The 13,512-nt window shown below is 44.8% G+C and overlaps 1 protein-coding gene across 1 annotated transcript in view; it reads left to right on the top strand.

Annotated features, from left to right (window-relative positions):
• plekhh3 (pleckstrin homology, MyTH4 and FERM domain containing H3) overlaps positions 1-13,512 on the top strand; it is a 35,648-nt gene that overhangs the window by 14,248 nt on the left and 7,888 nt on the right. The window contains exons 3-7 of the mRNA XM_080488576.1: positions 564-658; positions 5,620-5,802; positions 7,300-7,457; positions 10,805-10,928; positions 12,669-12,966. Coding sequence (XP_080344702.1) covers positions 564-658; positions 5,620-5,802; positions 7,300-7,457; positions 10,805-10,928; positions 12,669-12,966 — 858 coding nt within the window. The remainder of the gene's footprint in view (positions 1-563; positions 659-5,619; positions 5,803-7,299; positions 7,458-10,804; positions 10,929-12,668; positions 12,967-13,512) is intronic.

Below are 13,512 nucleotides of genomic sequence, written 5' to 3'. Positions count from 1 at the left end.
ACACACAGTTCCAATTGGCTGGAATTGGTCCTTGACTTGCGATAGCAGCACTCAGTTTGCTCACAGGACTAACCAATCAGATGGCGGGGCATTAAAGAGACGAAGAGCGAGCAGCGCTTTACAGATGTTTTTGATGTGTACTGTTTTAACTACCCGAGGCTGTGACCCTGTGAACCTTCTCTCTCTTCCCCGGGACCAGCGTGAGCCGGCTGGCCGGGAGTCAGCCCGGCGTCGCCGGTGTCACGTTTATTTTCAGTCGCCCACTCGGCTCACCGGTCAGAGTGATAAAAGAGGGACGAGCTGTCCGCGGCAGCGTGGCAGACATCAGTATGTGTTGTGGGCTTGCGTGCTGCTAGGGAGGGCAGATATTTGTGGCACTTCTTCGAGTACCCCCCCCACATCAGAATTTGGCACGGAGCCTCATGAAGGAGAGAGGGCTCTTGGTTAGAGCCAACCATGTGTCTGGGGCAATTAGCTGTCCAATAGGAGGGAGCGGCGAGGAGAACGCTCGAGTTGAGAGGGAAGCCGAGTTATTTACATTCTCCATCCACTCCTCCTCACAGGCATACTGTTTCTGAAGCGCCTGACGAGATGAAGAGCCTGATCATTGAGAAGAGTAAGATGGGCCTGGAGGAGGACCCCGAGGTGCTGGTCAAAGGTGAGTGTCACTTCTGCAGCACACACACGGAAAATCACATCACTGTCATCGATCCCTTGATTTGAAGATCTGTACCTGTGCCGTCAGTTATGAGACTGCCATGCTGAAGTCAGTTAACAAAAAACACAGACTTCGCTGAAGTAAAAGTACTGGGAAAACAAATAGAAATATGAGCTTTCAACTATAGTCATTATGATATAGTGAATAAAGCTCCCAGAAGGACAATTTACTGAGGTATTTATATATATTCTGCTTGACATGCACACGTGGATATGCAAAGGGTTCATTTGTTCCCAATCAAACAGGATGTTTTGATGCTTAATCAATAAGAAAAGTAAGGTGCTGTGGGAAATACACACGCTACCGTATTCTCACATTGTGACAAAGTAATATATTTTGTTGTTGAATTGGCAAATAATCATTAAAAAATGTTGATTGTCAGTCTTTTTAGAAGTCAAAATGTAAAGTCCGAACTTTGTTTGATCCACTTTTTTTTATTGTGTACATTTGTATTTCACTATGGTGCATTTGACTTTTTATTTTACAAACCCAGGAATTTAACTGTAGAGCAGTAGGTACAAAAAAACAAATGTCTAGTAGCAACTGTGATCTGGTTTCCAGTTAATAAATAAACCCTCTCTGCTGCTGTTTCTTGTTGTCGGTGTAGATTTCACGGGGCTGATTGTCTCGTGTCAGAGCTCCTGCAGCCAGCCTCTTTCTTTGTGGCTCACCTCCTCCCTCCCTCCATGTGTGTGTATTTAAGTCAAGGTTCGCTCCTGGCATCATGAGCCCCATCACGCGTGTTTGATGCTTTTGAGGAATGATCTCAGAGGATATTCTCGTGCATTTTAATTGTTTTTTTTCTGTCTTGGCCTGCTACTGAACTGGAGCGGGAATATGCCAGCGCTGGGATATGTTACGTCCTGTTTGGAGCGGCGACAGTCTCATTGCCTAATTCTGACAGCAGTTACCATGCGCCCTCAGCGAGAGCCCCTCCCTCGCAGTGCTGCCCCAACTCTCACCGTTACAAGAGGAGGGTTTCCCTCCAAAATACCAGGACAGCTGGTTTCCTTTGAGCTGCCATCGTGCCAGATCTGAGCTATTGCACCTCATCATCATCATCATCATCATCATCGGTCGCTACACTTCACTAGACCACACAATCACAGCGGGGCACCTTGGGGTGTTAGATAATCCCTCTCACTTTTCTCTATACGCTGCACTAGACTATGTTTTCAAGAGTGACTCCATTATGGTCTCTCCTCCCTTGTCCCTTTCTTTTTCTCTGGCAGGATAGCCTGAGGCTACGCGGGGTGAATGTCGCCCCCGTATCTAAAATAGGACACCAACATTGCAGATATAGAGTGGTGATGCGAGGATGAATCGTAAAGCTAGATGTCCACATTGGATTATTGACATACCTTTGTTGATTTCCAGTGAAAATGACTCCTCACATGATTCAGTCACTCATGCTCCAGTAACCTCGCGTTGGATCTGTCGGATATCATCAAGAGTTAACTCTGAGTGTCTTGCACGCAAAGATTTGAAAACATATATATCAATCAGTTTTCCATTCTATTTATTTGTGTTGATGAAATACCAATAAATTGATGCAGCAGTCATAATAATAATAATAATAATAACCTGGCTGCTTTTGAAAAATGTGTAGTTGATTTTTTTTTAGTTTTGTGTAAAGTTTCTTAGTGTTTTGTTTTTTTTCTTTTTGTGATATTTGTACTGCTCACATTCAATCCTAATGTGATTTGCAGGTAAATCTATGGAACACGCACTGAGTACTCAGTCAGTGACAGCAGGCTTTCAGCAGAAAGATGAAAATGCACAGAGAGAGATTGTTTTCTCAGTCTATGTTTGAGGGGGGAGGGCACTGAGGGGTCACAGGTCACAAATGAAACAAATTAAGGGCGAGCCGTGGCCCCCGGGGGAGACATTAGCAGGCCGCGGAGATGGGATCCAGATGGAAGTCCACGGGAGGGGGGCACAGGGGGTCCGTGGAGTCTCTTGCTCTATTCTCCCTCTATTCTCCGTCTCTCCCGTTTGTGGCTTTCCTCGTTACCCCGTCGCTTTAGAGAGCGGCGTCTGTGGGACGTCCAGAGTCTGTGACAGGGCGTCGGGGTGGCAGTGGCGTGCCCGGTTGGCTTGTCTGACGCTGCCGTCTGTCAGCGAGCTCAGCCCAGTTTACCTCATGAGTTTTATTTATCCATTTCACGTTGGGTTTGATGCCCCCCCCCCCCCCCCCCCCCCCGAGGTGGTGTTAAGTACCTACAGGGTTTTTACTTTGGGCTATACTGGGTGGGTTTATGGCGAGTTCAAGGCTGCTACTTATATCATATATGGGAGAAAACATAGCCTGGCAGTCCAAGTCCTTATCCCCTCCTCGCTCTCTTTTTTTTTTTTCTTTTTTTTTTCATTTCACAGCAGAAGCGAGACAGTGGTATCTTCGACTGCCTGGGAAAACCACTGTGAGGCAGGGATAAAAAAAACATGGAGAGAGAGAGAGAGGAGAAATAGAGCAGAGGAAAGTAAATAGGAGGCGGGTGTGAGCAGGGGGAAGAGTGATGCTGTTGAAATGAGCGCCGGCTGACAGGTGGCACGCAGCTTTCTGACCACAGAGGAAGTAGGGATGCTGGCGTGGCGTCATTACTGTTTTCACGGGGTTTGAAAGCTGAGGGTATATTGCCTAATTGTTGCTTTAAAAGCAGTCACAAGCCATATGCAGTCACATGAACAGCTCGCACCACATCTGCGCTTTGGCCAATCCTGAAAAAAAAAAAATAGCTACCAAGTTCCTGCTTCCCTTCTAATAATGAGCACAATCCTTCCTTTAATGAAGAGAACATGGGCAAAAAGTTATATTTTAGGGCTCTTTTTTTATAGTAATACATAGACAAAGTTAGTAACATGCATACAGATATAAGTAAGGTGAAGAGAGAAGTGCCTGGAATCAGATTTCCACTCTAAACCTAGGGCAGCATAACTGAGAAAATGGTCCAGTGTGACCAGAGGCAGCCTCAACTTTTCAATCGGGTATTAATGGTTTAGACAGAGTTAACCTCCTGAACTGAGACGCAAAACCTGAGAGCTGAAAGCTCTGCTCTGTTAATGTGAATTCCCCAAAGCCTCCATATCTCCATTTCCCAGCTCTGGCGAGCAAAAGTATTTGATGAGAAGTCACATGCTTGATGTGTGTTAAAGAGAAGTTTGATCAACCTGTGACACAACATCGTGATAAAATGCAACTAGAATCTAAAGCGATCACTAAACTGCTGTAGTGCAACTTCTCCAACCCTGCCGCCTGTAAGTGACATTACCCGTATCTGGCGCTGCCCTGCCCCCCTCTGCAGCCCCACTCAGCTTTATATTGGTCCAGGTGTTCTTGTTAATCACTCCCCATCAGCCCTCTGGATAAACTCTGACCCTCCTGCCAGCACTCTTCAATCCTCCTGTGCCAGATTCCCTCCGGCCAGCACCGAGACGGAGCTTTACTAAAGTAGTTAATTTATCTACTCTGGGATTAAATACGTATGTGGGACGATTTGCACGCATAGCCGAGGGGGGTAAGAAGCCCCCGCTTTGTGAACAAGTGGCTCTCTGCTGGTGCAGTCATTTTAAAGTCCCTCAGAAGTTTGAACACAAGAGTCTTGCATTGTGGCGACGAGACCAGCAGTCATGCCTCTGAGCAAGTCTTTGTCTGATTCTGTCACACTGTTACAGTATCTCTCTCTCTCTCTCTCTCTCTCTCTCTCTCCTCACTCTGTCAACCTCTGACGGGGTAATTACGTTGGCTGAACGCTACCTATAAAGCGTGTGCTATTATCTGGATGCATTTTTATCCGCTCATCTCGACCCCAACAATTACATAGCTTTAGGTTTATTCTTAATGGAGATGTGGTGTCGCGGCAATGGCTGAAGTCGTCACCAACCGAGCCCACAGAGCTTTTTAAAGGCAGATGTCTGTCTTGGTGTGTGTAATTCAGATTTTTGTGTTTTCCACTATTCTTGTGGCAAGTAGGGAAAGTAAAAAATGGATCTCATGCTGGACTCGAGTGTACTGATGGCGGTACTGGTTACTTTAACTTTATTGTTTAGGAAATGCTACCATCTGAGTTGATTCTCAAGTGTAAAACAAGAACTTTAAACTCAAAAAATTAGATGTCAGCAGTTGATTGTTAATACTTAGAGCTATGCAAAGTGAATGAACAGAAGCGTTTTAGCGTCACTACCCTTTGCACCCTAAAAAAGCATCAGTTCCTCGAGGTGAATGTGCATTTTCTTTATGGAATTCTGCAGGAAAGAGGATGCTCGAGGATGTAGGCTAGTTTAAATCTCTTCATCTTTTCATGTAAACAGACCCTAACAGACCTTCAGATCAGAACTTAACCAGAACTTTGAGGACTCTTAATTCATCTTTTTACCCTAAGATAGCACTTAATGATTCGAGATTGTTGTCCTCTGCGTCAGATTGTATGAAGAAACACATCTCTTCATAACATCTCTTTACCTTTGTCTCCGTGACTGTATCCGTGCTGTGTTGGTGCCATGAAATTCAAATTTAACATCTGATATTTGGTCTATTGTGAATACAAAGTTGATTTATGAAATGTTGCATCCTGCTTTTATTTCTGTTGTACACAACATCCAAATTTCTGGGTGGGATCTGGTAAGTGTAAGTGAATGGCTGAGTAATCAGCTTTAAAAACAGATTTGTTTCTGTTGCCAGTCAATTACGGCACATGTTGCTTCGTTCTGAGGTTGGCTCGTCACATGATCCACTCTGTGTGTGTGCGTGTGTGTGTGCGTGTGTGTGTGTGTGTGTGTGTGTGTGTGTGTGTGTGTGTGTGTGTGTGTGTGTGTGTGTGTGTGTGTGTGTGTGTGTGTGTGTGTGTGTGTGTGTGTGTGTGTGTGTGTGTGTGTGTGTGTGTGTGCGTGCGTCCTATTTTAAGGTTGGCTGTTACTAGAGGTGCGAGGCAAGTGGATCAAGCAGCGTCGGTACTGGTTTGTGCTGAGCCAGGACTCGCTCGACTATTACATGGGGTCGGAGAAAGGCGCCCGCAGACTGGGCACGTTGGTGCTCACCAACCTCTGCTCCGTCATCTGGCCAGACAAGCAGACGTACAAGGAGACAGGTGAGTGGACACAAGCACACAAGTCTGGCCTGAGGCACAGCCGACTCACAGCTATGTATACATGCCCTTAATTTCTGTGAAATCCAGTCAGACCTGTGGTTATCCCCTTCATGGTGAAGTGACATTTTTAAAAGTTCCTGGGAATTTCTTCTTTTTTTTTTTTTTTCTAAACTCAGCGTGTGTCGGTAATCTGCTGTCGGCCCTCGTCCCTTCCTGTTTGGGAAGTTCCAAACTTGACCCAAGGTTGGGCTACAAACCTCTCATTTCTGTAATCTCCGGGGGGATCTCCCTTCTCCCTCGCGGATGCAGGAAACAAAAGGCGTAACTAACTAAAAGGAAAGTGTCTGCTGTACGGGGAAGGTCACCAGGATGAGTTTGCATGTCTCATCCTCTCACATGCACGCTTGCCTGTCCGTCCATCAGTGGACAGGATTTAGCCACTGCTGACATCAGCAAACCACTTAAAATGCCGAAACCAAAAGCCATATATAATTCCTACTCACTCAATATGCCAGGGGATTTTTCTGAACAGAAGTGTGCATCCAACAGTCCCTTCTGTTTCATTTCCAAACAGCTATGTGTTCCTCTTGTCATATAAAAGTCACATCCTTCAAGAGCTCTTTTTTTTTTTTGTGTCATTAAGCCTTTACAACAGTAATTTAGAGGCTCCTCTCAGGTTCAAAATAAACAATTAGCACCCTACTTGTGATTACAGTTGAAATACCTCCATATGTTGGGTTTGTACTTCAGGAGGAGGAACATGGTGCGAAGTCACGTAGCAGGAAAGGCTGATAACAGCCGTGGGGCTGCAGATTATGTTATGCTGTCTGGGGCACGTCTAAAACTTCCTCTACACGAGGGGGAAGCGTGGCGCTTTATTCACTTTTATTGCGTATTGTCCAATGAATAAGGGCTTGACAGGAACACGTCTGCAGAATAACTGTTGTTTCTTTTGGTTTTGGTGTGGTCTGAGGTTCCTCCACAAGCTGACCTCTGATCCTCAGTGAAACTGAGAGAGGAAGTGGAGGAAAGAGAGTCTTGGCCAATATGCAGGTTGTCAAATATAAAAAGGACATTATTGTTCTTTTTTTTCTTAATTAAATGACACTGTGAGATAATGTGCAGATTGTATTGTTGGTTTTGGCTGTGGACACGATTTACAAAGAGCGCTTTCTAATTCCAGGCGTACATTGATGGTTTAATGGTCTACAGACATGTCAAAAAGTATTACAATATCAATAAAAATATGCTTTGTCGTTTATTTCAATACCGTTTTTTAATCCTAATGTTTATACCTTTAGCCTCTGGTTATAAAAAGCAAAATATCTTTATGTAATATTCTCAAATTTTGAGATTTTTGATTGTCATGACCTCAAGTATATCCTGACATTTTAAATGACAAAACAAAAAAGGTGTATTGTGTGTCATTAACCATTTTGAATTCAGATATATGGATGAATGTGAATTTTGCTTGCGTATGTGTGTGATTCCCCGCAGGTTACTGGAGCATTACAGTTTATGGGAGAGCACACTGCTACAGGCTGTTCACCAAGCATTTCAATGAGGCCGTGCACTGGGCCTGCGCCATCCAGAAAATCATTGATACCAAATCGCCTGTGGAAACGCCGACGCAGCTCCTGATCCGAGACATCGAGGTGGGCCACACAGTGCAGGCACACAAAACACAAACACACACACACACAGTGCCAAACTACCTGTTATAAGAACAACCAAACAGTCGGGCTCGGCGTCACTCCCCCCCCCCCCCCGGAGTCTGTTACGATAAAAACTACACAACCACATTGGACCCAGAGTCCAAAGTTTACCCCGCCGGTCTTTCTCTTTTCAGTGACCTCATCGTGTTCCACCACACCGGGACAGGAAACAATAACAGACCTGCAGCAGAAAGGTCACTCTTCAGATAATGGCGTTTCCACTTATTGAAGGCCTCCAAACGTTGTGGGATTTGAGAGGACGTGTTTTGCTTTGCCCTCTCACGTGCAGGGAGCGTGTTTATAAGGGACAACCATATTTTTAGACATGGGGTTGCTAGAGAACACAGCGTGCTGGAATCTCATTGAGTAGACAGATGACTCGTCTTGCGTTAGTCTGTCCCCGGGGTGAAGAGCAGGGCAGTTTTGGAGAGGAGGAGGAGGAGGGCTCAGCGTGAAGCAGCAGGACCCGATAAGCAGTCCTCTGCCTGGCCTCCTGTAGCACTAATCTTCCAACGAGAGTCTCTAATCTCAAAGAAAGTGCTTAATCTGCCCGCCTATGTCTAACCCCGTCTGCTTGGCCAGGAGGGGCCAGGGTTATATTTTGGTCCAACAGAGGGGGCCTACGATGAAGGTGCTCCTCTCGCTTTATCTTGTGTTTTTACTGCATCATAAACCCCCTCCTTTGTCTTTGAAACTTTCTCTGTCACCTTTACATATTGGCACGCTCTGTCGAATAGGTGAGGCCTTTTCCTTCTCCAGCATGAGATTAGGACGCTGTAAAAAAAAAAAAAAAAAAATCAAAGAGAGAATGAACAGAAGTGGCTTTGTGTGAACAGGGCTGCCTCGCTTATCTTTCAAGTACAGATTCATGTTCCAGCCGCAGACACAAAGGGGAGCGAGGGGCTCCAGTTTTAGACTTGGACCCACAGCCAGAGGCCACTTGTGACAGGGAGAGAAAAATATGGAGGGGATCTGAAGAACACATTAAATGTGGAAAACTGAGCTCTCCCGAAGTAAGAGTTTATTAAAATGTGGATGAGACCAGCCAAAAAAAAGAAACGTGACATCTGGTGAAAGGTAGAGCTCAGAACCTAAAAAGAAAAACTGTTTCTGTTTTTCTTGACTCGTTTATTCTGAGTAATCTATGAACGGTGAATATGGTGCTCAGGGACTCTTAACGTCAGCTTGCGGTTCGATTTGAGGCATGCAGGATGTAAACACTTTGGAGTTGCATCTATTTCTGAAACACTGAAAATATGCATCAGTGAATCCAAGCAGGTTCGTTTTAAAGATTGAAAGAAGATTGGATGCCAGATAGATTAATGGTTCCATCTGATTTGCTCCTGATAATTTATGACATAAAATAATAGTGAATACTTTAAGGTTTTTATAAAAATATTCAATTTACTGTTGATAAAACTATAATTTGACCTATTAAAAGTCAGGAATGTTGGATACGATCTGCAAGGGTAGTAAGTTATGATTGAATAAATAAGTGGGGAACCTCACGACGCCCACCACAGCCAATAACGAAAGCTTTTAATGTGAAAAACAACTAATAGCTGCTGCTCTGTGTGGGTGAGGGCATGTGTAGCGTGAGAGTGTAGAATTAACTCAAATCCAGAGTGGCAGCCATGGTCTTGTTACGCTGAACTTTCTTTGTTGTCACTTTTATCTGATTCAGACGTGGCCACTAGTTTTCCCTGTCCGAGACATTTCGTTGAGTGGGCATCCTGTATTTGGGATCACATCTTTTTCTCATCCGTTCTACCATTTGGCGCTATTCGAATTGTTCTGACGGATACAAAAGAGTATTTTTTTCTTTTCTGTGTGTCAATAATCTCTTAGATGTAAATGAGTCCCGACGTTAAAGTCATATATGTTGCTTCTTTCAATACAGAAGTAAAGTTAAATCTCCATTTGGTAACTATAACACTCTATTGACACTTTATGTTGAAGTCTTGACTAATAGGGTGGTGGGAAAGTTCCCACATCCCCGTGGGGAAAATCTGAAATGTGGTCAAATTGGGAACTGGGAGGAGGGAGAACTCACTGAATTGATGGCAGCGCAAATCTTATTTTTGTTTGATACTCATAGAAATAAATTACACAAGTTTTGCTGCAATAGTTATGACAACACAGAAAATGTGATGTGAGAGTAAATTCAGTTTATCCCTCTCTTGTAGGTGATAACAGGGCGGCTTTGTCACTTTTTTTGGACTGTGAAAGCATCAATATAGCCGAGCTGGTGGGAGCGGCCTTGTAGTTGCTTTGTCATTGTCATGTAAAAACACTGTAAACTGGGAAGTGGGAGCTTCCCAACTTGTAACTTTCCAGTTCCCTGTTGCATGGATGCATCGTTAAACCCAAACAGTCATATAATCCCAGCAAAGATATTTATAGGAAAAAGAGCTAACTGTTAGTTTTATCCATGTTTAACCTAAAACGGCCCAAAAAGAGGAAGTGAAAAGTTTAGTTTAGCGCAGTTCGCCCACTGCTGCCAAAGTGTGTGAGCTGTATCATTATTCTCACCTTGCTGCTGCCAAGACCACAAGTTTCCCAAAATGTCAAACTATTGCATGGGGCACAAGAAGGCCACAGGGAAGGAGAGAGTGTCTGTGGGCCGGAGCATGTACGTATGTGCAGCATACGGCTATCATCTGGGCAGTCATGTCACGGTATCCAAGTGCACATGGTCCACAGGGCAGCATCTTATTCCCACAGTTCAAACAGACAATTCTGTCACCAGCCTGCACCAAACACTTGAGAAGAATGTGTCAACTTTGCCCCACTGAGGAGGGAGAAAGCTGGCTCGTCTTGTAGCCGGAGAGAAAGGGCGACGAGATCGGGGGGGGAGAGTTGCAGAGTCAGGAGAGAGCCAGACCAGTGGCAACGTTACTAATGAGCAACAGGTGCTAGAGGGCAGCGGCGTGGAAGCCATCTGTACCGCTGGAAGGCATCTATCCACACGGGCATTGAAAGACACAAACACACGCACACTAAACTCATTGACACCGGCAGATAAAATATATACTGTGTCAGTCGCGCAAGTGTGGTTTGCTGGGTCACCACCTGACCTTTCTGCTTCTTTGAAAGTTGCCAGCGCCAAATTGTGACCCCCCGGTCAGATCGACCCCGCTCACCCCGAGCACACAAACACACACACACACACACACACACACTCAGGCACACAACCGTACACTCAATGACCACCTTCAGATTTATTGAATGCATGTGAGTGTTTGTTCAGCTCCGTGTTTACTGATTCCGTTCCATGTGTACTTTAGGAGAACAAGTTCAACCCCGAGGTAGTGGAGCACATCTACCAGCACAACGCCATCCTGAAGTACACCCAGGGGCCCCTGTACGCACCGCTGCTGCCCTTCCCCTACGGCAGCCTGGAGCACACATGTGAGTACTCTACATTTACATGTCGTACTCTATCGGAACACGTGCAGTCACAGGTGAAAATGGTATGGTGGTGCATGTTTACACCACGTTGTGGAAGAGCTGACGAGTTGAATCTGCCTTCGCTTTGACATGAAATCAATGTCAAATGTACAGTAAAAGTCTGCAGAATGTTTATGCATTGGTGCAAAAACAAGGACTCATTAGTGACAACAGTGTTTTTGTTTTCATTTTCAAATGCAGTGACCCTTGGTACACTTTCAGATAGTTTCTTGATGCTGAAATGGTGAGAACTGTCACCTCATCGCAAGATAGTCTCTCCGGGGCCTTTCTATCTTTAGTTAGGGTTTGCATGTTCTCCCTGGTGTGTGATTTTCTTCAGTTACACATCAAAACCTGCCTTTGAGGCTAATCTGTGACTGTAAATTTGCCAAAAAGTGTGACTATGAGCGTGTGTAGTCTAGATCTTGCAGAATAAATCTATACCCTGTCAGAGACCTTTCTTGTATGAATGAATGGATAAGTTGCACCGACACCTGCCTAAAAGTTGGACACCGTCTACGGCATTTACCAACTCATTGCTCAGTCAGTGTCGTGTGCAGCCACTTTTAAATCCTCGACGATTTGCATCTTGCACCAAACTTAGTTTTAATGAAAAGCTGCGTAAACAGTGGTGGCACAGTCAGGGTGACATTGTTCTAAGAGAGAGTTTAAAAAAAGAAACTGCAGACTACGTGTTACTTTCCTTTGTGAGTGGACTAAAGATAAAAGGAGAGTTTTCTCGAAATACATGAATATGTCATTTTTATTTAGTAGCTTGCAGTCAGTTGGACGCTTTCGTCTACTTTTTTGTGTCTAATAATGAAATAGTAATCGTCTTTCCATGCTGCAGGTATGTAGGCAAAGTTTAAGTGAGACTGTGTGTATAACATTGGCCTATTTTTAGGTTAATCCAAAATGCAAGTAATGTGTCAATGTTTGCACCACAGGTGTTTCTCTATAGTGAGGTTGCCTAAAGAAAAATAATCTATTTGTTGTGTTTTATTAGGCGCGCGCTCACTTCTCCAGGCACTGCTACACTACTGGCTCTGTCTGACGAAGACTTCGCTTTCTATAGCTGCAGTTTTTCCAAGTGGAAGTGTAATCGCTATGATTACTGTGTTATTTGATTTGCTGAGAGGCAGTATTAAGCAGCGTAATTTAGGTCAATACAACCACCTCTTCTGGCTCGGCTGCCTCATGAAAACAAGTGCCAACAGGTGCACTTAAAGTAGATTAGACAAGATACTCAAAGCTTTAGTATATCCAGGCTGCGATTCGAGATGCAACCTTCAGGGGGGATGTTTTATTCAAAGTTCAAAATGAAAATTTAAATTTAAAAACAGAATGTAAATTCTAAAAAAGATTCTGTGAAACGTGTGAGATTTACTGCTGCTTCACTTCGATTTATGGCTTTTTATGTGTCATTTGCAGACTTTAGTGATGTCAAAATGGCCAAATTATACCATGTACAGTCCCCTCCTTGGTTCAGATCTTGGTTGCAGCAAGAAGAACAAACAGCGTAAAAACTAGCAAAGTCTGCTGTGCAATTTGTGGCGACAGACTCTGTAAAACGCACAATGTACCTCCAAAAACACCAACATTTCTCAGAAATATGATTCAAAAAGGGGGAAGCAATAGAAATTCTGCTGAAGCCTAACACTGTGTTCCTCCTCCTCTTCTTCCTCCTCTTCCTCTCTGCAGACCACAGTGGGAAAGGCTACGGCTCGGTGCGTGAGGAGGCCGTGAAGCTCTTCAACTGCCTGCAGCAGTTGGAGTCGACGCGAGAGCCGGTTCCCATCATCCAGGGTGTGCTGCAGACCTGCCTGGACCTGCGGCCGCTCCGCGACGAGGTCTACTGCCAGCTGGTGAAGCAGACCAGCTACACGCCTTCCCCGTACACCGCCGCGCATCTCCGTTACTGGCAGCTCCTCACCTGCATGAGCTGCACCTTCCTGCCCGGCCCCACGGTGCTCAAGTACCTACGATTCCACCTCAAGAGGTGAGAGACACAACGACCGGCCCTGGTTAAACATGCACCCTCCGTGGGTTTTTCCTCCAGAGAGCTTACAACCATCATTCAGGTGGCATTTATTCATATTTGATTTGGCATCATCCTGACTGGAGAAAGCTGTTGACATCATCTCCTACTTTGTAATTAAAAGTGGAAACATGGGGTTGTTTTTCCTGGCTCTGGTGGGACCCACTGGGAAACATGACTTTTTAGAAGACAGGTGCAAAACACTTCAGCGTGTCCGCCCATGTTGACAGTTTGAGGTAATAAACTGCAGCGGTTAGTTCACTGCAGAGTCGCGTGTTGTTTTTATATCGACAAAAGGGATTTCACGGACTTGTACTGAAGTCCACGGGTGACTCAGACATGTATTCCGGATTTAAAAACACTTAACGAGTAACAGCTTCTGGATTTCACTTCCAACATTTAGCAGCAGGATGCAGTGATGGTGAGACTGACTTTAAGCCACAAGATATCATCCCTTTCATCTAGTCTATTGTTTATAGCGGTGGTAGATAGAGAACAGGTTGAACT

The sequence above is a fragment of the Lipophrys pholis genome, assembly GCF_963383615.2.
Source record: "Lipophrys pholis genome assembly, chromosome: 19".
Taxonomy (NCBI): Eukaryota; Metazoa; Chordata; class Actinopteri; order Blenniiformes; family Blenniidae; genus Lipophrys; species Lipophrys pholis.
Note: the sequence above shows the minus strand (reverse complement) of the source record. Positions and strands in the feature narration are given on the sequence as shown.